This window comes from Peromyscus eremicus, chromosome 11 (genome assembly GCF_949786415.1).
Source record: "Peromyscus eremicus chromosome 11, PerEre_H2_v1, whole genome shotgun sequence".
Taxonomy (NCBI): Eukaryota; Metazoa; Chordata; class Mammalia; order Rodentia; family Cricetidae; genus Peromyscus; species Peromyscus eremicus.
The window spans coordinates 59710122-59735562 of record NC_081427.1 but is presented as its reverse complement, the minus strand read 5'-3'; the positions used below and the strand labels follow the sequence as shown (position 1 = coordinate 59735562).

The following is a 25441-nucleotide window of genomic DNA, read 5'->3' as shown; positions in this document are numbered from 1 at the left end:
AAAACCCGGAGGCTGGTCAGATGCATTCCCACCGCCTAACCCGGACGGAAGTGCCGGAAAGGAAGGAGCCCGCTGGACCGCCCGGGGAGGGGCGGGGCCGGCTAAAGGGGCGGGGCCTAAGATGTGGGCGGGATCTGCGGGCTGGGGCGGTCCCGGGGCGGGGCTTGGGGGCGGGGCGGGGCGGGGCTTGCCGGCGGTTGTTTTCAGGCCGAGGTGCGCAGCTCGCAGCTGGGGCTGCTCGGCTCGCTGGCGGCTGGCAAGCCAGACCCGTTTCCGTGCGTGCACACGCTCGCCGACTGAGCCGTGAGGGCCCGAGTGGCGGGCCCAGCGGGCAGCGTCCCCGAGGTCGTCGGCCGCGGCGATGTCTGCCCGGTGCTGTGCTGGCCAGGTGAGCGAGATGGGCTGCCGCGCGGGTTGTCAGAACCGTGGACGCGGCCGTGGCCGCGGGTCGCGCGCCCGGGGCTGGGGTTCCGGAAAATGTGTGGGCGGGAAGGGACGCGGGGAAGCCCGAGAGGCAACCCCGGCGACCTCGGCGTCAGGCCTCTGGGATTCCGGGCTGGCGGGGCGAGCTGGGCTGGAGCCGAGGATCCCATCGGTTCCCGGGACGTGTCACCTCCTGCCGGCGCCTCGAGTGAGTGAGTGGCACTGAGCTCCGCAGCTCTCCCGCCACTGCACTGCTTGTGATATGAACCGAGGAAAAACGTGGGGTTGGACAAGATCTCTGTTTCCACACTCCGAATACAACTCGAGTCAGTCCAGGCAAGGCGCGTTGGCATCTCTAAGTCTTGGAACGTGGGCTCTGTAGTCATGAGAACGTCCGGAAGCCTGGTTTGCAAACTCCCGGGCACAAGTCTGGGCGCAGGGAAGGCTCAGCCCTGTTTCCTAGGTTTACAGACCGGACCCGACCCAACCCTGACCGGGCACGAGCCTTCACACCCTCCTTTGCAACTCGTCTTGCTGGAACCTGTTTTGTAATTTTGCTAGTTTTAATTCTCGATAGCCAAGCCATAGGCGTCTCCTAACAGGAGAGAATTATTAGGTTTTAGCCCTTTAATGCTAATTTCCCTTCTGTCTGCAGGGTTAGAAAAACAACAGCGAACTAGGTAAAGCCATCTGGATGTTCTTCTCCCACGATGATTATGTCTTTTTGTTTGGTTTTAATGGGTTACTAAAAATAAAAACAAAACCCCCGGAATCTGATCGCGGTGGGTGGGCATTGAGGTGCCGGACTGGTCTTGTTTACTTGGAGCATCAGGACAATGGAGGCCAGCTATAAGGGCTGTAGGGGTTAAGCTGTGTCTCAGGACCCACCGGTTACAGTGGCCAGTAATCCGTCCTGCCTTCTTTGAGGTGGCCCTGTGGAGTCATCTTGGTTTCTGAGGTCTAATACTGTGCTTGGTGTGTAGTCATGCTGGCATTTTGAGAGATGAGGAAATTGAGGCTTTTTGATTTGAGCTAAAATGACACCCCCTCCCCAAGTCTGGAAAGCAAAGAGCAAAGGACTGAGTCCCATCAGTGTCCTCCATTTTAACGAGAGCTTTTGAGACCAAGAGGGGCCAGAAAAGATTGTTTTAAGAAAATTACAAATTCCCTCCCCCCACCCCTCTTGCTCTCTAGCTCGCTGGCTTTTTAACGTGGTGCTGGAATGGAACCTAGAGTCTTGTGCCTGTTCATGCTAGGCAAGTGCTCTATTATTGAGCAGCACCTCAAGTTCATTTTTCTTGTTCTTTTGTGATACTCTTCAATTTAGTGCAACACTTTTCTTTGTATAGTATTTGCATATGTTTGAGGACATCTGCCCTTCTCCCTTGGAAGCCCTTTGAAGCTCTTTCGGGACAGGTGCCTGACTTCAGGCTCTGAAAATTTTTGTTGGTACTTAAATGAGTTTTAAGAAAATATTGGTATGAGTAATATTTTGCCAGGATTTATGAGTTGTTTCTAAAACCCCCTCTTAGGGCTTAGGAAAGAACCAAGTCTTGGCCATTCCCCACAGGATAATGACTTCTGCTTTCTCAGTGCCGCTGGAGCCCTCACTGTGGTAGGTTTCAGTGGAGTTGGGAGGGACTAGCCGGAGTTTATGTGAGGGTATGTGGATGCAGAGGGTATGTAAATGTTAGAATGCTTGCCCAGCATGCACTTGGCTGAGTTCAGCCCCCAGCACTGTACAAAATGAACCCCTCAAACCTCACAGCATCACTAGAAACTAAGTCTGCCAGTTGTATCCTTATTGTCTTAAAAACACCTGCTAAGTGCTAGGAGGAGGATATGTTGTAGGAAACCAAACATCTCTGCTGGCAGTGACCTGTGTGTGTACATAAGTGTAGGGGCATTTCATTAGCGTGTAAACAACAACAATAAATCCAGTAGTGTGACAAGGCTGGATAGTAAAACAACCTTGGGAGGGTTGAGTGAGAAGCTTGTCTGAGAAGATGCCTCTAGAATTGAGGTGCAATGGAGGGGCATAGGGGCTGGACTGGCTTAGAGCAGATGAGAGCACTCGCTGGGCCAGATATGATTGGAGATTGTCAGCCTGTAATCCCACACGATGAGTCATACTCTCTTTTCTTACTTTTTAGTCCAGACTGAGCAGGAACTCAGCCTGTAGCCTAGATTGCTCTTGACGTCGTCGTGGTTATCCCCCTGCCTCAGCCTTCTGAGATTATAGCCATGTGCTACCACACCCAGCTCCAAGGCATTACTGGTCATTTCCTGCCTGCCACAGGACAGTCTGCCAGTCATCTTCCTCATGCTCTATCTCCTGTGATAATCAGATTTTGCCTAGGTGTTGGCTAATGGATGCTAATGGAGGCAGAGATCACATAGTACCTCACTGTGGCACAGGCCTCTAGGGACAAACAGAGAGCTTCCTTGCTCTTCTGATTTAGGGGCTGGTTGGGAATGAAGGGGTCGGGGAGCTGTAACACCCTGTTAGAGGTGAAGTAAGATGCATGCTTTAAAAACCATCTAAACAGCCTTTCCAAGACAGTTTGAGAGTGAGAGTTGTCAGAGTTTCCTGCAGGCAAGTGTGAGCATTCATGATAATCATGAGGCTGGTGATGGTGATGGCAGAGATTTATTTCAGTGCCCAGTATGCTGTCTGGTTTACAAATATATCGTCATTTTAGGCAGCAGCCCTGTCTTTCACAGGTGAGAAAACTGAAGTACACACACACACACCAAAAAAAAAAAAAAAAAAAAAAAAAAAAAAAAAAAAGGAAAGGAAGAAAAAAGAATCAACAGACAGATCCAGACCTTTGGATACTGGTTTTCCAGGCTCTGGTTGGCTGACTTCTCAGCTTGACAATTGTCCCTTGTTTTCCTTAGTACAGCACAAATACGTGTTGGCACTGAGTGGGCTTTAGGCAGTTTTGAGAATGCAGCAGTTAGGCTGTTTTGGTAGACAAGGCTGCCAGTGGGAAAGGGTGAGAGAGGTGTAGTTTCTTCCTCACGCCTGGTCCGAGTTACAAACACCCACTTAGCGACTTAGGATCTGCCCAATTGTTTTCTGGTCTTGCGGCTCTTCCTGAAGTTCTGGGAAGTTACGACTTGCCTTCTTGATGCTGTGGCATGCATATTGAATGGAAAGTTCCCTGGGGCAGATGTGAGCACCTGAAGTTAGCAGGCAGGACTTGGCTAACTTCTGGACAGCCTCAGGCAACCGTGACTGCCACACGAGCAGGGCTTGTGAACAGGTCCAGTCTATGGTGGCCATTGGCAAAGTGAAGACCCAGTCCATCTCGACAGCAGTTTCATACAAGGGTAAAGTGCCCAGATGTTTACAGACAGGTCTGTACATCCTCTCCCCATCTCTCCCTCCTCTGCTCCTCCTTCCTCCGTTTTTCTTGAGACAGGGTCTAATGTAACTCACACTGGCTTCCAACTTGAGGGTGACCCTAAATTCTGATCTTCCTGCCTCTAGCTCTCCAGTGATGGAATTGCAGGTGTGTGGCTGATGGTTTGTTTGTTTGTTTGTTTGAGACACATCTCATCATATAATTCTGACTGACTCAAGTCTCAAACTGAAGAGTTCGGCTTGGCTCTGCCTCCTGAGTACTGGGATTAAAGGTGTGTGTCACCATGCCTGGTGAGATATTTCTCCTTCCTTCCTTCTTTCCTTCCTTCCTTCCTTCCTTCCTTCCTTCCTTCCTTCCTTCCTTCCTTCCTTTTTTTTTTCTTCCTCGAGACAGGGTTTCTCTGTGTAGCCCTGGCTGTCCTGGAACTCGCTTTGGAGACCAGGCTGGCCTCAGACTCAGAGATCCGCCTACCTCTGCCTCCCGAGTGCTGGGATTAAAGGCATGTGCCATCACCACCTGGCCATATTTCTTGATCATTGAGGTTTTCATGAATGAAAACCCACTCTGATGTCTCTTATGTTATTCACAAAGCCTTTAATGCTGCCAGGGACTACTATCCATTGGCGAAGTTAGAGAGCAAGAAAACCCCAGGACATTTGTTAAAGCGTAGTATTTCATTTGCCAAGTATTGGGTAAAGAACTGAACTTGCACTTCGTGCAGCATGAGCTGCGTATTTGTTCTGACAGGGCCTCACTGTGTATGTAGCTCTGGCTGGCCCAGGTTGTACAGAATTTGAGAAGATCTCCTGCCTCAGCCTCCGAAGTGTTGGAACTACAGGTGTGGGCCACCTGAAGAGTCGGCCTCTTCGGAGGGGAGTAGGAAAGGGGGGCGAGTAGTGGCCCGAGTCCAGTTTAGTTAGGGAAAAGTTCCAAGGCTGGCCCTTGTAGATGTGGCTGTCAGCTCTGCCCGCTAGCCGCTCTGGTCAGTTCGGTTCTGTCCTCCACAGAGCTGGAGCCTTGGTCTTGTTGGTTTATCATAGAAGAACGGGTTGTCTCTCTCAGGATTTGCTTACTCCACCTCTGTCTCTTCATGCAGAGTATCTTTAATTATTATTTGTATATGATGTGTGGAGGGGCGGGGCTGCCACGGTGCACACATGTAGAAGTCTAAAAACAACCTGTGGCGTGGGCGCTCTGCTTTCACCTTGATGTTGGATGGGTATTGAACTCAGGTGTGCGTGGCAAGCACACACACACACACACACACACACACACACACGTACACACTCATGCACGCACACACACAGGCACACGTGTGTACACACGTGCACACACACAGGCACACACACATCATCACACATGCACACGTACACACACACGCACACATGCACACAACGCACACACACATGCGCACACACACGCACACATGCACAGAGAAAGACATACACAAATAAAAAATATAGACTACCTACCACAAAATCTTGATGACACCCCCAAGAATATCCTTCTAGTGCACTGGACATACGGCCTGCTAGTACAGTGTGCAGAGCATGTACCTGGCCTAGCTGAAGGTCTTGATGAGGCTTTGGTCACAAAGCTCCTGTCCCCCTGTTTTTTTTTGGGTCTCATCCATCAGATGCTCCTACCTTTGGAAGGGGTCCAGGTACAGAATTATTCTTTTCAAGACTGATACTCTTTTGAAATTATGTGGCAGTATTATGAAACATTGAGGAAAAGAAAAATTACTGTTACCCAGAGAGAGCCCTGTTCTGATATTTAATATATCCAGTCATTTTTGTTTAATATATGTGATTTTATTTTGTAAAACTGAGTCATTTCAGTCATTTTTAGTCTTTTCTTTAACTTTGAGCTTTTTCTTTATTGTTTAATATGTATACTATTATATTGTTTAATATATATACCATTGTTTAATATATATATATACTATTTAATATATATATACATATCAAGTCATGGTTCTGACTTTTTTCTTGTTTTATTGTGTCTAGTTTTGTTTTGGTTGCAATGAATTTGAGTCCTGTGCTTATCACTAGTATGGGCACTTTTAGTTTTCTAGTCATTTACATTTTTTTTTAGTGTATAAAATGCAAGCAGAATACAGTGGATGCCTGTATACTGCCTCAACCCTGCTGTCAGGCAGTCGATGGAGCTGTGGGCTGATAGAGCTCACAGTGAGCCGATACTGGAGTCGTGGCCAAGCAGTATCTTATCTTGGCAGGGTTCACCACATTCCAGTGTTGGAGAGGTAAGCCTCTGCCCCATTTTTCCCTTGCACAGAAAAGCGAGTGAAGGTTACCGGGTAAGCTGGGTGGTTGGCATGCAGGTGGCTCCCACACGTTTGTTTTCTTAGAATTCATGGTCGCTGCCCAGGACTAGCTGACAAACGGCTTTGGGCTGGGTCTTTGTGGTAAAGCAGAGTGGGATCAGTGCTGCGTAGCCACTGGTACATAGGAAATGGAAAGAAGATTGTGACTCATCTCTGGGCTAAAGAGATAAAGTCACACCCCTGCCCTACCACTTGCCTCCTGCCTGCCGTTTTCCATGTCAATATTGCCAGTAGATTTCCCTCAGATACTGGGTATCCGCCAGTGAGTAGACTGAGTCTCATCAGCCTTATCAGTGGTTGCCCAAGTGTTTAAATGTAATTATCCTTAAACCTCTCAGAGGATAAAGCAATGATTATGATGGCATGGCTGCTTGTTATTTCAGAGCTGTGTAAGTCCAGTTGTCTGGATCCTTTGATACATTTTGATACACATACACACACACACACACACACACACACGCGTGTGCACACACACACACACACACACACACACACACACACACCTGCATGCATGTGTGTGCGAGATCTTGCTATGTAGCCCTGGTTGGCATAGGTTCATATATTTGAATGCTTAGTCACCAGAGAGTGGCACTATTTAAAAGGATTAGAAGTTAAGAGGTGTGGCCTTGTTGGAGGGAGTGTGTCATTAGGGGTGGACTTTGAGGTTTCAGAAGCGTAAGCCAGGCCCAGTGTCATCTCAGCCTGTGGACCAGGATGTAGCTCTCAGCTACTGCTCCAGTGCCACGTGTGCCACCATGTTCCTGCCATGATGACAATGGACTAAACCTCTGACACTGTAAGCCAGCCCCAATTAAATGTTTTCTTTGATAAGAGTTTCCTTGATCATGGTGTCTCTTCACAGCTATAGAATAGAGACTAAGACAGCCTGTTACTTGCTGTTGGGTCAAAGTGGCTATGAATTTGGGGCAATCCTCCTGCCTCTGCCATTTTAGTGCTGGGATGATAGGAATAATTCTTCTTCCTCTTCTTTTTCTTGTTCTTCTTCTTGTTCTTCCTCCTCCTCCTCCTCTTCCTCCTCCTCCTCTTCCTCCTCCTTCTCCTCTTCTTCTTCTTCCTCTCCTCCTCCTCCTGCTCCTCCTCATTTCTTTTTCTTTTCTTTTCCCTCCCAGATGGGTCTTACCTGTATCCTAGTTTGGCCTAGAACTATGTACCCGTAGCCCAGGCTGGCCTTGAACTCACTGCAGCCTTCTTGCTTCAGCTTCTGCAGTGCTGGATGGAGTCAGGTGTGCCCCCCTAACTCAGCTAAGGAAGGTCCTTATACAAGCTGCTGGACCTTCGGTTCTAGCCTCGCCTGCGATTGCTTCTCCTTCCGGGACCACGCTGTGTCTAGTACTTTGAAAAGGTGGTAAAACCTGCCTCAAATGCCCTTGTTCCAGTGTCCTTGATCTTACCACAGAGGCTGAGAAGTGATGGCCCACTCCCCCGATGACTAAAGCCCATGTACCCTCTTACCACCCCAAGGCGGATGCCAGTAAGTTTTCATTTCATATTGCTGTTTTTTGGTTGAGTTTAGTGATGATTGAATGTTGAGAGCAATGTTGGTCAAATTACCGAACTAATCCACTGTGATTGTCCTTAAATCCTAGGCTTTCTAAGTAGTCAAAAGTGACCCTCTGTGGCCCTAGTAAAAGAATATTTTAAAGCATTTACTACATCTTCTAGTTTGTATATTAATTATTATTTTTCTTATTAATGATAATTTAAAACAATTTTTACAGTATAGCTGTGAGTCAATGTAGTATGTATAGGAAATTCAAACAGTGGTTTGGTTTGATTATATAAACCATCTGCCTGCATTTTAAGAAGGCTTTTGCTCTTGGCTTTTCTTCTGTAGCTTGCCTTGTGAGATTAAAGTTGCTGAAGTGTTCGGAAAGCAGCTGCTATGGAAAAACTTAGTTGGACTGGGTTTGTATCACAGGGCGAGTTTTGAAGCTCTGTGGGTGTGTAGTCATGTTACAGTACAAAGTGATTAGATAGGCTTCTTTGCTTCTCAAGAACGCTGTCTAGTCAAAAGAAAAGTGGGACAAACTCATATCCACCCCAAAGTCTTGTTTATGAGAAGACAGGGAGTCGAAGGAAAATCAGACTTCTGTTTACACAATATTTTTATAGACTGGCTAATTGCATTTTGAAACAAAGCTTGTGAGGTCTGTGTGGAATTTTTCCCCAGCCTTTTGTTCTTGGACGCTGTGAGTCCTTTAATGGAGGGCTGGCTCTCCTGACTTGCTCTGATCTCAGGAACAAGGAGGAATTCGGTCTTTTGTTCTTGACTTCATGCCCTGATCTGCCCTGGTGTTCTCAGGGACAATGGCAGTGCTTTGTAACCATAGTAATGAGACTTCTCTGACATAGGATTCTGCATCTGTGGTGTCCCTCAGCTTTGCAAGTGGACCCTGGGGCGTGACTGACTTACTCCATAGCTGCTGTTTCTGTGTTAGAGCTGACAAACTCCTTAAAGGAGCATGTCAGCTGATACATCCAGGATAATACAAACGAAAGGCTGTCACTTATCGACAACTTGTGAATCGGTAGTTTTGTGGGGTAATGTCTCTCCTAAGGTGGCTTTCTTCACAGTCACTGAAGGTTGTCCCCTCAGCTTTGGAGCTTTGCTCTCTGGAGAAGGAGAGTGGATAGGCTTGTGTAGGGTGGGACACTCCCCTTCGGAGCATGCAGAGTAAGTCCACACGAATGGGCTGGAGGTATCCCATGTAGCCCTGCAGTTGTACACACAGCTATGTCTGTGTACCCTGACCATGTTTCCAATAAGAAGGTCCATACTTTTTGCTTTGTCTCAGCCTTGCACAAGAATCTTTTATCCAAAACATATAAAAATAAAAATAAAAGCGAGGACTCAGTGAGATGGCCCAGCTGGTCAGGGTGCTGGCAGCCAAGCCTGGTGACCCGTGTTCAATCCCCGGGACCTCTGTGGTTGGTTGGAGGAGAGAACTGACTCCTGCAAGGTGTCCTCTCCCCCACATGCATAGTAGTTCTCCACTCCCGTGCACGTAGAAGTCTGTACATCTCAGCGAGCTTCTGCCAGTTAGAGTGGCCGTTCTGAAGCTGTGGTGCTTCACATTGGAGTTTACCCTTTCCATTATCAAATTTAATTTTATGTACTTAGCTATCACCCAAACCAAAAAGTCTGTGACAGACTTAGAACTAGAAAACCAGCCCAGTCTGGCCTGGAACTCACTCTGCAGCCCAGGTTGGCCTCAAATTTGCAATCCTACTGCCTCAATGTTCTGGCCCCACTATGCCAAAAATAACACAGTGTGCCTTTTTACCACGCTAGAATTCATTAACTGACAAGAAGTGCATGAGGTTTGTCAGCCTCTTGGCTGCCATTTACCAGGTAGTCGGGGTTAGACCTGCCCCCGGGCCACAACAGGAGGATGAGTAGGTATTTGTCACCATCTAAATAGTCATTGTCAAGGTTCTCACACCGCGTCTGGGAATTGCAGCTTCATTTGACAGATTCTTCAGCACTGGGAGACAGAACTGGACGGGGAGGCGTACAAGAAAGAGGCAGAGTGCAGAGGCTGCGGGCTGTGAGCGTGGAGAGGACGCTGCACACAGCACTGTGCTGCCCTGGTGATGGCTGCACCGTGGGGAAAGTGGAGCCTGTGGAGCCTGCCGAGAGCAGGGGCTGACGGGCTGGGGTGAAGGCAGGAAGGTGGGACGAGCAGGGTATAAACGGAACACGTTTCTCACCTGGTCTGAGAGCCAAGACTGCCCATTTTCCTCCCGCCTTCTTCCTGAATGTTGGCCTACACTGCCCGTAAGTCAGTCCTTCTGCCAAAGGTCAGTTCTAATCATACCATCTCCTGTCTGCTTTGTCAACCTGACAGGAGGTGAATGTGATGGATTTCTGAAGTGCTAGTCCTTTGGAAATGTCTCCTCTAGGGGCTGGAGAGATGGGTCTGTGGTAAAGAGCACTTACTCTTCCAAAGGACCTGAGCTTGCTCCCAGCACCGTGTCAGGTGCCTTTACAATTGCCTGTAACTCCAGCTCCCAGGAGATCTGAGGCCCTCTTCTGGTCTCCAGAGGCACCTGCAGGTACGTGTGCATGCACACACAAATAAAGATAAGCCTTTCTTTTTCTTTTCTTTCAAGAAAAGAATCTCTTCTATTAGCTTATGTCAGGTTGTTTGACACATATATGTAGTCATGTCTCCTTTATCATTCTTGATACTGGTCATATGTGTCCCTTCTCTGCTTAATTAATGTAGCTAGGATGTTTATTGATTTATTACTGTTGTTATTACCATCGTTATTATTGTGGTGCTGGAGATGGAAACCCAGGGCCCTGCATATGCTAGACAAGTCTTCTTCATTGAGCTTCATTCCTGGCCCTTATTTATTTGAGACAGGCTCTTTTTTGCTACATATATCTCAGGCTGGCCTAGAAACATAAAATTAATAGATTTATAGATAAGGTAACCCAAACTTATTAAAGCCTTCAAAATTAAGGAGTTTAATTCTTTTTAACGTTTATTTGTGTATGTGTGTGTGTGCGCGCGCGCGCGCGCACACGCACACTCGCGCAGGTGCGTACACGAAGGAGCATGTGCAGGGGTCAAAGGACAGTTGTAGGAGTCAGTTCTCTCCCTCATCTCAAGGTGTCAGCCTTGTGGCCAGCTCCTCTGCTCCCTGAGCCGGATGCTGGCCCTGCTGGTTTATTGAGGCATCGTTGGCACGCACCACTGCCTGGCTCGAGCTTATTACTCTTGTGGAAGATAAGGCTTTTGTGCTTTTCACTGGCAGCTTTCATCTCCTTCTTTTCTTTCAGTTTTGAGACAAGGCTTTGCTCTGTGACTCAGGCTGGTCTAGGGCTCACGGTCCTTTCGTGCCAGCCTACCAAGAGCAGGGTTACAGGTGTGTACTGCCACACCGGCTACAATCGTTCATTTTCTATTTTGCTAACTTCTGCTTGGTTGTTAGTTCTTTTTTTTGGACCTTTTTTTTTTTTTTTTGAGATAAGGTTTCTCTGTGTAGCTTTGGAGCTGATCCTGGAACTCACTCTGTAGACCAGGCTGGCCTTGAACTCAAGAGCTTGCCTGCCTCTACCTCCTGAGTATTGGAATTAAAGGGGTGCGCCACCACCACTGGCTAAATTGATCCTTTTGAAAAATGATCCCTTTGGTCTCTGGTAATACTTTTTGTCTTCAGGCTTTTGTTTAGTGTTTATGGCTGTACCACTCGTTTTGACACTCATCTCATCTGTCCCTGTTCTTGAAAGTTGTGTCCCTTACAGACGTCATATAGTCAGGTCTTGCTTTTGACCTAATCTGATGGTCTCTACCTTTGCATGAGTACTTAGATCATTTACAGTTATTCTAAAAATTCATATTTTTGAGCTTAGAGCTATGAATTCTTTATGTGTGTATGTGTGGTGTGTGTGTGTATGTGTGTGTGTGTATGTGTGTGCTGTGTGTATGTGTGTGGTGTGTGTGTATGTGTATATGTGTGTGTGTGTGGTGTGTGTGTATGTGTGTGTGTGCTGTGTGTATGTGTGTGTGTGTGGTGTATATGTGTGTGTGGTGTGTGTGTATGTATGTATGTGTGTGCTGTGTGTATGTGTGTGTGTGGTGTGTATGTGTGTGTGGTGTGTATGTGTGTGTGGTGTGTGTGTATGTGTATATGTGTGTGTATGTGTGTGTGGTGTGTGTGTATGTGTGTGTGTGTGTGGTGTGTATGTGTGTGTGTATGTATGTGTGTGGGGTGGTGGTGTGTGTTTATGTGTTCGTGTGTGTGCTTGCATGCGTGTGTGTGTGTGTGTGTGTATGTGTTGTGTGTGTGTATGTGGTGTGTATGTGTTGTGTGTGTGTGTGTGTGTGATTTAGAGAACAACCTACTAGATTTGCCTCCTTCCACATGTAGATTCCAAGGATTGAAGCAGGGATGGCAGCAGATGCTTTACTGATGCGCATCTTTCCAACCCCTTTCTATATTATTTTTCACGGAGGCAGTTAGTTGGGTATTTCCCACCGTCTTTCTGTTCTTTTAGTTTAGATGTTTTCTGAGAACCACGGTATGCAGCAGGGAGGGCAGTCAGCATGCTGTGAATGTTACTAGAGGCCCGGGAGCCTCGCTTTGGTAGCAGGTGGGCAGTGTTATCTGGCAAGTTGAGTCCTGGTTCTTGTGCTGTCATGGGAAAGCAATCAAGCTGCACATGGACAGAAGCAGAAATAAAAATTTATTGGAAGAAAATGGAATATACTGTCAAGTCTGGATAGTGCACCATTTATGGGCCCAGAAATCCCTAAAGTGGCGAGTTTTTTATTGTTCTGAGTTTCTCCCTTCCCACCCCCAGAGTGGAGGTTTGAAGCTTGATTGGTAGCTCTAAGAACTGTGTAAGCTGCTTCTCCCTGACCATGCAGCTGCCTAGAGGTTACCTGAAAAGCCCACGAGAAGCTCCAACTGTCAGTGCAAGGGATACGGTCGGTGCAGTGAGCCTGAGCCTATTGTTGGGCGGGGCCAGGCCTAGCTGCTTGAAGCCTGTGCTCTTTAATTGGGCCTGAATATGGATTTAAAAAGTTGCTTTCTTTAAGTTTTGGTTTTATTCCCGCAAGCAGCTTTAGTAAGATAGTTAGGAGGATCCGGGCAGCTAGAACACAGGCTGCGGTAAAATGTCACATTCCCAGGGGCCTGCATTTTAACCCTTTATGTTTCACTGCTCGTATGGGCTGACTATGGGTACTGTCACCAATAGACCAAGTTCAGCCATTCACCCCAAAACAAAAACAGCAAAAGTAATGGTGAAGTAGGAAAGCAGCTTATTGAGAAGGCTGCTGAGATCCAGGAGCCACACGCCTGCCTTCAAGGAGCTAATGGAGAGCTTTGGGTCCTATAGGGAAGGAGGCAGAGTCAGGGGTCGGCGGTGGTGGGGTGGGGGCAGGCATAGTGAAGCCGTCATGCTCCGACCGTAGTCTGCTTGGTTATGAGTTCAGGGCAGACCAGCAGAGCAGCAACAATAGCAGCAAGAAGTTTGGCTGCCGCCTGCGGGTAATTTCAGTTCCCACCACAGGAAGCTTCTCTGTCAGATCTGTGACCCTCGAGTCCAAGGTGTGACTGCAGTCAGGCAGACGGTGGTCTGGAACTGGGCAGTGGATAGTGGGCAGTTAGCAATCTCTCGTTTATGATGCCCGGCCACTCCCGGAAATGTCTTAGTTATGTATTGATGTGTTCAGTCTTTGGAGGGGGAGGATTCCCTCCTTAGAGGAGTACTCTATAAACGAATCCCATGTTTGCCTCCAGATTCTGCCCAGAATTTAGGATAGCAAAGGGAGGCAGATATAAAATGAAGGCAGGCATAGAAAGCACGTAGCCTGTTTCCTGTTACCCATCAGGCATCTACAAGCCTAAGTGAGGAGTTGGCCTCTAAGTAGCAGTACATATCAGAAGGACATTTTTTTTTTCTTGCTGAGGATGACTACCAAGGCACAGGGCTTTGCATCATGTTAAGCAAGCCCTCTGCTGCTGAACTCTGCATGTTAGCCCCAACTGCCTGCCTGACTCTCAGAGTGTTAAAGTAATAGTACATGGGAATTAATTTTAAAGCAGTACTCAAGTGACTGGAGAGGTGCTTCAGGGCTTGAGTACTTGCTGTTCTTCCAGAGAACCTGAGTTTGATTCCAGTACCCAGTGCCAGGTGGCAGGCAACCTCTTGTAACTCCAGATCCAGGGGAGTTGATGCCCTCTTCTGGACTCCAAGGATGCCCACATACCCATACATGGCAGACACTCACACACACACAAATATGAGTAAAATCTGCTCCCTCCCCAAATCAACCAACAAACAAAACCTCAGTACTTTATGCTTTAAAAATACATAGTTAGTATAAGCATCTAGGCAATACAATTATAAAGAACAAACTGTGACTTTTGATCCTAGGAAGAGCAATCCCTGGCAGTACTTTGCTGTATTTCATTCAAGGGTTATAATAAATTGGGCTGTTCTCTGTGTTATAATTTAATCTCATATAGGAGAGAATGTTTTCAATATTGTAAGAATTTTTAAAAAGCAGACCTCTAGGCAAGGGAGATGGCTGAGTGGAGAAAATTTGGAAGGTAGGGACAGGAGATACCAGGGAAGCTGGCTGACTGGACTGGCCAGTTAGAGAGCTCTGTGTTCAATTGAGAGATCCTGCCTCAATGGCCAAAGTGAAAAGTGATCAGGAAGATAACTGACGTCAACTTTGAGCCTCCACCAACACACTCACACATATGCTCATGTACCATCACACATGCGAACACACAAAACCTGTATTACATATTTAATTTATTAAGATTAATATTTAATAAATAGCATACACATCTATTTCACTATTTTTCTTTTTTTCTTTTAGACATTCGGTGCATTAAAAACGATCATAAGTGTTAGGATACAGTGCACAGGAGGCTTTGGTGGGTAGAGCTAAGGTGCACGCCTCACAGTGGGTGAGAGACAGAGATGCTGTGCAGACAGAGCTCAGTGAAGAATTTTATTTGGTGGGGAAAGAGAGAGGGGAGAGAGGGAGGGAAGGGGGGTGCACACCTCGTGAGAATAGAGAGAGGAAGGGGCAGAGTTTTTCTTTAAAAAGAGGTTTTTATGTCAGGATACAGGGCGGCGCCAAGGGGTAGGATTTCAAGGGGTGGATCGGAATATTAACAATAAATAATATCTCTTACGCTAGGCTTAGAGACCTGGAAATACTGTGCTGCAGGAAACACTGTGCACAGTACACTGTGCACTCATGTGTGTGCAGAAGTGTGCAAGAAAACCCACAGGTCTCATGAGAAAAATTAACATGGGGCACAGCACTAAACATGAACACTTTGTCACTAACACATTCTTAAGGAAAAGGAAGCTTGAGGCTGGAGAGGTGGCTCATCAGTTAAGAGCACTGTCTGCTTTTCCAGAGGACCTAGTTTCGATTCCCAGCACCCACACAGTGGCTCACAACGTTGTGCAATTCCAGTCTCAGTGGGTCTCACACCTTCTTCTGGCCTCAGTGTGCACCAGGCATGCAAGTGGTACACACACGTACATGTAGGTAAAATACATCTATACACATAATAAATTAATTTAAAAAAGGAACCTGGTGAAACTAGTGTTAACAATTTTACAGATCTAAGGTTGCTAAGAAATACCGAAGACTATGATAAATTTGTCACTTTACTTTGCAAAAGACTTGGCATGCTTGCAGAAATAGGTGCTGGAAGTTACGGCCTCAGGTTGCTGTGGAGTGGCCTGAGGAGGGGCTTCATCGGTTGGATGGAGGCTGGTGCCCAGGTTTGCTGTGGTGTGACTAACACCACTTCAGTTGTGTGCATCCAGAGGATGATTACGCAGCTTAGTTTGGCAGGGTCCAGTTCTCTGGTATCTCACAGAGAAAACAGCCCTTCCTGTTGAGCTCAGATCATCCCTGACACACAAATCCTGTTGGAACGTGTGTGCTTTCAAAATAAGAAGAAGATGCATAGCCTAGGAGCTCTGGACTTGCAGGCTTTCTTCAAGGAGGATGACCCAGTCACACTCCTGTTGAGACGTGAGGTCTGGAATAGCCAAGAAGCCCTGAACTTTCAGCTTTCTTCATGAAGGATGTCCTCAAGTCACACTTCTGTTCAGCTGTGAGGTCTGGGATTGGTCCAGCAGGCCCCCTTTGGATCTACTCCCAGAAATTTGGTGCTGGAAGGATCTGCCCTTCTGACCCATCTCTGTGTTGCTTTCTTTTACTGTATTAAGCAAACAGCTCCAGAGGCAGGACCTTCCTGTCTGGAGTCAGCTTTTTTTCATTGTTAGTGACCTCTGACTCAATCCTTCTTCCTGCTAGCTGCTCAGGACCGAAAGAACTTGGCTGTGTCCTGCAGAGGGACATGGTATGATAGAGTCAGAAGGGGCAGTACAGCCTTGTCAATGTACAGCACAGCTTCCATCTCAAGAGAAAAAGAGAGAGTTTTTTTCTGGAATCCTTCTGAGTGGTCATGACTTGGAACCACAGGTTAGGTTACCCCATGTGGTAGTTTGAATGAGACTGGCCCCCGATAGGTTTGAATGCTTGGTTCCCAGTTAGTGGAACTATTTGTGAGGGATTAAAAGGTGTGGCCTTGTTGGAGGAGGTGTGTCACTGTGGTGGGCTTCAAGGTTTCAAAAACCCATGCAGATGCAGATTCTGACGCTATCATACCATGTCCCTCTGCAGGACACAGGCAAGTTCTTTCCTTCCCTGCCTGCAATTTGAGCTCTCAACTCCTGCTTCAGTGCCAAGGTAGTCTACTTGCCACCAGGCTCCCTACCATGATCACCATGGATTAACCCCTGAAACTGTAAGCAAGCCTCCAATTAAATGCTTTCTTTAAAAGTTGCCTTGGTCATAATGTCTCTTCACAGCAAAAGAACAGTAACTCAGACACTCCAAGTTCCCTGTTGCCACATGGAAGTGGTTCCATAATTTTACAGAACAGAGACAGTCATAAATTAAGGGGGTAGTTATAGCAAGGTAGAGGGAGCTTTTCTTTAGGCTTCAGATGTTAGCTGATGACATTGTAGCTTTTGGGTTCGTGGAAGTTAGTGGTCTGGTAAATTAATACATTTAAAAGGCTTTTATCCATTAGTCACTGGATGTTAGTTCTGACGCAGAGGTGGGTGAGCAATGGCTGTTGGGGCTAAAGCTAGCCCGAGATGAGGTCATTGGACCTGCACTCTTCCAGCCATCCCACATCCCAGCCGTTGTCATCGTGTCTGTAAACACAGCTTCTTTCCAGGGATTTCCTTCAGAGCCTCCAGCTCCCAAGTCACAAAAACTCCCAATTTGGCTGTTAGTCCCGCTGTGTGAGCAGTTGAAGTGTCCACCTGATCCATAAACAAATCGGGACACTAGCAGAGGGGGGTGTGGTGTGCTCTGGAGTTGAGAGGCTTCACACAGAAGCCTGCAACTGCCCAGGTTCCCGTGGGCATGCTGCCGAGCCTCCAGGTGCTCTCCAGGTGCTGCATTATCTGAGCCTGAGAGTCCAGGAGGCCACAGCTCAAAGACGTGCACTCGCCTCCAGTAACTAAGGGGGAGCAGGCTCCCAGCATGGGGCCCCTGTCAGGGCCCCACATTGCCAAGCAGCTTCCTTGCAGGCTTTCTTCAAGAGGACCTGGTGCCCAGGTCTGCTGGGCTCCTCTGGCCCCACCCCTCCTGCAGCACACCAGTGTGCAGTATGAAGTAAACAGTACATCTTGAGAGTCAGTGGCTGGGTGTCGGGCTTTTTTCAAAGCAACCCAGCAAAGCTCATGGCTATAAATTTTAAACATCATCTTGTGGTTCAAATCTTGTATTGGCTTTTTTTTTTCATGTTGTATTTTTCTGTGATAAATTTGGTTTAAGCTTTTTGTCTTTTTATGTCTCTTAAACTCCCAAGCAGTTGCTTACTTTGTTGTTATTGTTCCAGAAAATTCTACCCTGTATGTGGATCACGAGATTTAACAGAAAACAGTCTTTAAAAATACTTTTGTACCCTGAGATGTACTCTGGGAAAGTTGCAGGTTGCTGAGTAAGGGAAATTAGGCCACTTCAACAGCACTGGCTAACCAATGAGGAACCTTATGCAAATCATTTTGCCCAGCAGTGGCTTCTGGCTGGAGGCTTTGGAAAGCTTGAAGCAGTAAATTACTTCCTTATGGTGGTGTGTGTGTGTGTGTGTGTGTGGGGGGGGGGGGGGGTGAGGGCTGCTGCACATGGAAGTTTCCTGCAAACAGGAGGTCCAGTGGACCTGTCTGGAACCCTTCTTATCCTGCAAGGGTGAAGTGCAGAAAGCAGACTCCTCAAATGGGATGCTGCTGCTCCTTCAGGCTCCGTCATGCGAGGCCGGGGCATGTTCTCAATGGGAAAAGGTCTTTTTCTTCTTCTACTCAGTGCCCTTTTAAGAAAGTCTTTGGGAGTATAAAAATTAGCAAATTAGACTTGCATACAAAGTCTAGAGCTCCTGATGGGAAATATATCTATTCTAAGGCAGATACAGTGGTACAGTATGTAATCCTGAAAGGCAGAGGCAGATTCCAGCTAGCTAGGGCTATAACGCAAGAAGATATCCCAGTAAAGCCCAGCCCAACCCAAACCAACAACAAACCCAAACAGAGCACCCCATGGCTGCTGAGGCTGAAAGACTGAGGACTTAACCAGCCTCAGTAATGCAGTAAAACCTGTCTAAAGGATAGTCCCATATGTGTAGCCCCCCATATATGTAACATGTAATATCCATGTATAATACATAACAGGATGTATTATAGAGAGCCTGTTAGGTATTGATAAGAGGCAGTATAGAAAAGCTGTGACGTCACTCTGAGCTGAGACACCAGAGGTGAGCATCACCAGCCAGGGCCTTGCTGAAGGGGGTCGCTGGCTTTTGGGCTGGATCAGTCCTTTCACTCTTTCTTTTTTAAAAATGATTTTATGTTTATGAATGTTTTGCCTGTGTGTATTGTACGTGTACCATGTATGTATGTACCTGGTGGGTGCCCTTGAAGGTCAGAAGAGGATGTTGAATCACCTGGAACTGGAGTTGTGAGCTCCCAGGTAGGTTCTGGGAATTGAACCCAGGTCCTCTACAAGAGCAACAAGAGCTCTAAATCACTGAGCCATCTCTCCAGCCCGGGCAATTCTTTCTTAGGAAGGAAGTCCATGCCTAGATCTGTCTTTTGTGGAATACTGCCTTAGCTTGTATCAGGCCGGTGGGATAGAGTGGTACTGCTCAGTTAAAGACACTCAGAGCTTTGGGTACAGATCTCTTCATACAGCTTAGGTCTGCAGGATAGACTTGTCCTGCTTCTAGTCCTGTAAAATTGAAGGACAGATTGGGACCTGGATGTGCTTATGTGTCTGAGGACACAAGGTTGGACTTTAGTAGTGGCTTTAAACCTCAAGGGCATTGTGGTCAACCAAACAAGCCAGGTATAAAAGAACAAATATCTATGACTTCATTCAAATGAAGTAGCCAAGGTAGTTAAAACAAAACAATAGGCCGGTGGTTGTGGTAGTGGCGGCGTGTGCCTCGAATCCCAAGCAGAAGCAGGCAGATCTCTGTGAGTTCAAGACCAGCCCGGTCTACAAAGCGAGTTCTAGGATAGCCAAAGCTACACAGAGAAACCAAAACAAACAAACAAAACAACCCCCCCCCCCCCACCAAACAACAGAAATGGGCCTTCTAAAGGTTGGAGGGCAGGAAGCAAAAGGGGGCACCTGTGTTGACTAAGGATAGTGAGTGTCCTTAATGCTGATGAACTACAGGCGTGAATGTGGCTAAGGTGACTTAATTAAAAAAAAATGAGATGAATTGGGGTGTGTGGAGAGGAAGAGCTGGCTATGGCAGTGTGAAGTAAGATTTTCCCCCTTGCTGGAGGGAGTTGGAGGACAGACATGGTGATGTATCTGGTTTGCAAAGGAGAAAAAGCACAGGAGTGCTTCTGTGTGTAGATCCTTGTGCAAGCACGGACATTTCTGCGTTATCTGGCAGCAGCCATCTCTACAGAAGATCTCTACAGGAGGTTGGAGGGCAGGCGGTCATTCATGTGCTGTCTAGGTTCATCTTGACACATGTTGGTTGCTTTTTTAAAAATTCAAAGCTTCTTTCAGCAAAGCCAAATGTGTAAAAGTTGGCATCTTACATGATCGCCTTCCCCAGAGTTTGATAGTGATTTTGATATCCCTGCCCTTGGAGAGGCAAGGGGTGTAGGGAGTGCTGGTGCATGATGCCTTTAGAAAATAGGCTGGACCATGTCAGAGTCAGGCCACTTTTGCATAGGACGGAAACCGAGATGCCAGGCTGGCTGCACATCTGGTGTGACTGTGGTGTCACTTATTTTTATCTGCATGCCCACAATTTACATATGTAAATGGAGTTTTTTTTTTCCCCTAAAGTACTGAAGTGTAAATAGAACTACAGAAAAGCAGTGTGCCACCCAGAGCAGTGGGTGTTAAGATAATAACTAAGCTGTCACATCGCTTTGTCTCTGTTCCAGCTGGGCTGTGGACTATCAGCAAGTATCATTCCCAGTGCTATTCTGGTGCAGGACAAGAAAACAGACAGGGAGCCCCAGTGTTAAGACTGAGCCATTTCAAATGTGCGCTCTTAAGAAAACTAAATGTTGAAAGATCCATAAAACACTTCATGTAAACTTTATAAAGCATTTTACAGCAGGCTTACAACTTCAGGGACATGAAGCACTTCCAGCCCCAAAGTGTTGCTAATTTGCCTTTGGGGACACTTTGTTCGTGCTTAAATTAACAGGTGTTCAGAGACCCCGCTTACGCTGAAAGTGGGGTTGGACAAATGCCTAACTCCTACTTCCCTCTTGAGCAGACAGGCCTGACCACATAATTGGAGAAACTTGATTGTTTTGCTCTTGTTGGTAGTGTGTGTTCGAGCAGGTGTGAGTCTTGTGTGTGAGAGAGCAGGTGTGTGTGTGCCATGCTGCACACGCTCAGGTCAGAGAACAGCTTTTTGAAGTTGGTTCTTGCTTCTCACTGTGGATGTTGAGGACTTGAATGTAAGTTGTCAGGGTTGCAGAGCACACATTTTGGCATGGTGGGGTCGCCCCAGCTGGTAGACGATCTAGCAGACCCCGAGCTGGTCTTCTATAGGGCCCCTGGACTCTCTCCTCTTTGATCCTCCCCTTTTTCTTTCTTGATGTTCTCCTCCCTCTCCCATTACTTCATTTCCTAGCTGGTTCAGATGGTCCTTGGCCCAGAGAGAGAACAAAGGCCAGTGAGTGGGCTTTCCAGCTGCAAAGTGGGGGTGTTATCGCTCTTTGTAGTCCAGCTGCTGTGTGGGCAGGTGGTCTTGGGCTGTCCTGAGCAAGGCATGAGATGAAGCCAGTAACAGCATCTCTTCCCTGATTGCCTGAGCCCTGCTAACACCTCACCTTCTTAGGACCAGAAGAGTTGAGCTCAAACAAGTCTGGCTGCAGTCTGGACAACACTGTGGAGGAGTCCGGTCTCTGAGCATGCTCAGACCATCAGGAGATGACGGAGAACTGTGCGACATTGCACTCTAGTTGGTCCTAAGAAGGGAGAGGCCACCCCGGAGAACTTACATCTTAGCGGAATAATTAGGTGTCTGCCTCGCCATCCAGATGTGAGTCCCACGCAGGTGTCAGCCCGATAAGACCTGCCCTCTTGCCTTTTAACCACTGTGGAAAGAGCTTTCCCTGCCTCCCAGCAGCGCCCTCCCTCCCAGAGAACACTGCAGCTGCAGCTTCTGTGAATTCATTCACAACCTATGTGTCACTAGCCTGTCACTGTCTTCCTGCACAGAACCCGTGACTCAGAACGCTAAGTGTCCTTTCATGAGCTTATTGCCCATTTGTACCTCTCCTGGAGACATGCCCCTTTGGATCCTTTCTCAGTTCTGAGTTTTAAGAGTTCTTCATATATTTTGGATTCCAGGTATGTCCTTCCTGAGGTGGATGATTTTTGAATATTTTCATTCTGTGTGTTGTCTTTTCTGATGATACTGTTTTTAACAGAAAAGTTACAAATTTTGGTAAAGTATGCATAAAAACCTGTTTTTCCTGGTTTTGGTTGTGCTATAGATCTTTTTTCAAAAATCCTTTTGCCCAATTAAAGGGTTAAGTCTTGTTTTCTCTTAAGGCTTACACAATTTTAGATCTTACATGTAGACCTTAGCATGAACTTATGTATAATCAAGAAAATGTCCCACTTCACTCTTCTGAATTCAGATACTCGGGTCTAGTCACATTGGTTGAAATGACTCTTCTTCCCTTCATTCCTTATGTTGACAAGATTAACTGTCTGCAGATGATCAGATTTAGTTCTGAACGCCCAGCTTTCCTACTTAAAAAACTATTATTGTTGCTGGTTTTTGTTTACTTGTTTGTTTTGAGACAAGTTCTCACTATGTAGCCTTGGCTGGCCTGGAATTTTCTATTTAGACAAGGCTATCCTTAAAGTCACAGAGATCTGTCTGCCTTTATCTCCCAAGTGCTACACATGTACTACACCCCATATTTTTATTATTTTTTTAATGATGTGGATGGGGTGGGGTGGGTGTGTGGTTGTGCACATGTACACACGCATATGGTAGTTGATTTTTGTCAACTTGATACAAACCTAGGCATCTAGGAAAAGGGAATTTCAGTTGAGAGTTACCCCCTTCAGAGTGGCCTGTAGGCAAGTCTCTGGGTTATTTTTTTGATTAGTGATTGGTGTGTGGGTGGGCCAGCCCACTGAGGGCAGTGCTACCCCTGGGCTGTGGTCCTGGTTACCTTGAGTAGGCCTGAGATTAAGTTGCTTTTGTTTGCTCAGGTCCGTGTGAACTAATGCCACGTGTGAGCGGCTCTTGGTTCTGCTCCAGGGTAGAGGAGGCTCCACAGCTGTGCAGGGTGGAGCACAAGGAACTGAGCTCCTCTCTGAGCGCCTGAGGAGAGTTACTTGACATCTCTCCCTCAGGTTTTCTCATCTATGGAGAAACGCACTCGACATGGCTTCTGTTTCTTCTATCCTGTATCTTCTGCTTATTTTACATTTCCCTGAATTTTTCAAAACCATCATATATTTTGGGTTTTGTTATGATTTTTAAAGTAGCACATATTCATGCAAAATATTTTAAAGTGGTACTTTCTTATTCATGAGAAGTAGTTGAAATTGAGAGTTTGCGTTGTGGGCTGTGGGAGGATTAAATGAATCTGTACCCATAGCTGAGGACCCGCTCTGTTAGCCTGTTTTCTAGTACTTTAACAAATAACCGAGATAAAAGAGGAGAACTTGTTTTTCTCTTGGCTTCAGAGGGTCAGCCCTCAGTCACTTGCTCTTTACTCTGGGCCGACAATGACATGATACGTTAGGGAGGGACACATAGTAGAGAGCTCGGCTCGTCTTAGGTGACCATACAGTTAGGAAAAGGTTGGGGGTCCCCAAACCCCCTTCAAGGGCACCCACCCAAGAACATTCTTTCCACTAGGCTCCACTGCTTAAAGGTTCTGCGTCCTCTCTTTAGTCTGGCGTGGGACACATGGCCTTCGGGGGATACTGGGAGGATTAAATGAATCCACACCGAGGACTGAGGACCCTGTCTGACACATGCAGTTTTCCACTCTTTAAGAATGCTTTCCTGAACAGTGTGGCAGTGGCTGTGTCTGCAGAGCAGGCTTCTGCACTGGCCCTCAGTGAGGGCAGCCCAGGAAGGCGAGCCTCCAGAGGGCTGAGTAAGGGCTCCTTGACTTCACGCTTTTCTATGGGGCCAGGTGGAAGAGACGTCAAAACAGTGTGTTCTAGATAACCCAAAGATGTGCTAAGGGAAAACTGACTTTTGAAGCCAGATGGACTTTGGGGTCAGAGGTCAGGACTTTGGTTCATTCCTGAAGTGGTTTCTGTAATAGCTGACCTTTCAATGACTCAGGTTTTGGAAAAGGGATTGTGATTCAGTGTAGAGTTCTTGTTAAGATGAAGTGAAAGCCCTTTAAGGGGGGTGGGTGGGGGGAGGGGTGGGAGTGAGATGAGGGTGGAGGTGAGGATGGGGTGGGGGTGAGATGAGGGTGGAGGTGAGGATGGTGTGGGGGTGAGGGGAGGGTGGAGGTGAGGATGGGGTGGGGGTGAGGATGGGGTGGGGTGGGATGGAGGTGAGGTGAGGGTGGAGGTGAGGATGGGGTGGGGTGGGATGGGGGTGGGGGTGAGATGGAGGTGAGGATGGGGTGGGGGTGAGATGGAGGTGAGGATGGGGTGGGGGTGAGATGGAGGTGAGGGGAGGGTGGAGGTGAGGATGGGATGGGGTGGGATGGGGGTGGGGGTGAGATGGAGGTGAGGATGGGGTGGGGGTGAGATGGAGGTGAGGATGGGGTGGGGGTGAGATGGAGGTGAGGGGAGGGTGGAGGTGAGGATGGGGTGGGGTGGGATGGGGGTGGGGGTGAGATGGAGGTGAAGATGGGGTGGGGGTGAGATGGAGGTGAGGATGGGGTGGGGGTGAGATGGAGGTGAGGGGAGGGTGGAGGTGAGGATGGGGTGGGGTGGGATGGGGGTGAGGGGAGGGTGGAGGTGAGGATGGGGTGGGGGTGAGATGGAGGTGAGGTGAGGGTGGAGGTGAGGATGGGGTGGGGTGGGATGGGGGTGAGGGGAGGGTGGAGGTGAGGATGGGATGGGGTGGGATGGGGGTGAGGTGAGGGTGGGGGTGAGGATGGGGTGGGGTGGGATGGGGGTGAGGGGAGGGTCGGGATGAGGTGAAGGGAGGATGGGGTGAGGTGAGGGTGAGGGTGGGATTGGGGCTTGGGCTTGAAACTACAGGAATAATCAAGAATGGAGGCCACTGATGTCCACAGTGGGTCCTGGGCAGAAAGTCTGTGGTTCTGATTTCCCGTTTCTGACCACGCTGGCAGCTGTGCTGATTTTGCCGCTTTTGGTTCATTCTGGACGCTTGACAGTCTCAGGAATTTGCCGAGTAAAGATGCATTTTACTTTTCCTTCCTCGGCGCATCGGCTCTCACTGGGCCCTGCTCTCGGGGTGTTCTTCTTCCCAAAGTATGTTGCTTGTACTGTGTCCAGTGAGAAAGTTAGAGATAAGAATCAGATATGACTTCAGCAATATGACTGTCTGTCCTCCCAAACCCCAAGTGTATTTGTTCATAAAAAAGCAAGCTAAATACCATGGAATTCCCAATTTCCCGTTAGCGTTTGTGCTGTTCTTTCTGCTTGCCATCTGCCCGTGTGTAATTGGGAGCAGGTGGGGAAGGTGTAAGGAAAATCTACGGGATTAAGAAATAAAAATTAAACGGTGGTGTGTGTGTGTGTGTGTGTGTGTGTGTGTGTGTGTGTGTAAATGTAAGGTCTGTTACTGGTCAGGTATGGTGAGGTCAGCAGACCAGAGGACAACTACAGTGTAAAAAATAATGTTACAGTTGTCAAGAGGGAAGGGACAAGGACACCATTCAGCTGCCTGGGAAGCCACAGAGGTAGGCTGGATTTGTTCCTTTGTGTGGCTTCCTTGAGAAAGGCCCATAAGGCCATGTGTGCCTGTTGGGGGTGAGGTGGGTGGGGTAATTTCAGTGTGCTCTGGGTGGTTAGTCTGGCTCAGAACCTGGGGGAATTGGTAGAGGGCTGTTCCTTGCTGGAGTGAAGGGTCAGGGGGAGGATAGTGTGGAGGGGAGGCTTTTGCTTGGTAGGTTTGACCTCCCGGGAGGGCATGTGAGCATAAGTGGTCTAGGGAGCTGGGTGTGAGAGATCCAGGTTAGAGTGGAGAGGGCATACTTCCGGGACTGGGTCCAGCACGGGTCCATTTTGCTCCTGGTGGAATTGAGTACTACAAATTC

At 47.7% G+C, this 25441-nt stretch overlaps 1 protein-coding gene across 1 annotated transcript in view; it reads left to right on the top strand.

The window, feature by feature from the left end:
* The first annotated feature begins 224 nt into the window (after window positions 1-224).
* The window catches only part of Serinc5 (serine incorporator 5), a 96707-nt gene continuing 71490 nt past the window's right edge, over window positions 225-25441 (top strand). Inside the window, exon 1 of the mRNA XM_059276389.1 lies at window positions 225-388. Within this exon, the coding sequence (XP_059132372.1) occupies window positions 362-388 (27 nt within the window). The 5' untranslated portion in view covers window positions 225-361. The remainder of the gene's footprint in view (window positions 389-25441) is intronic.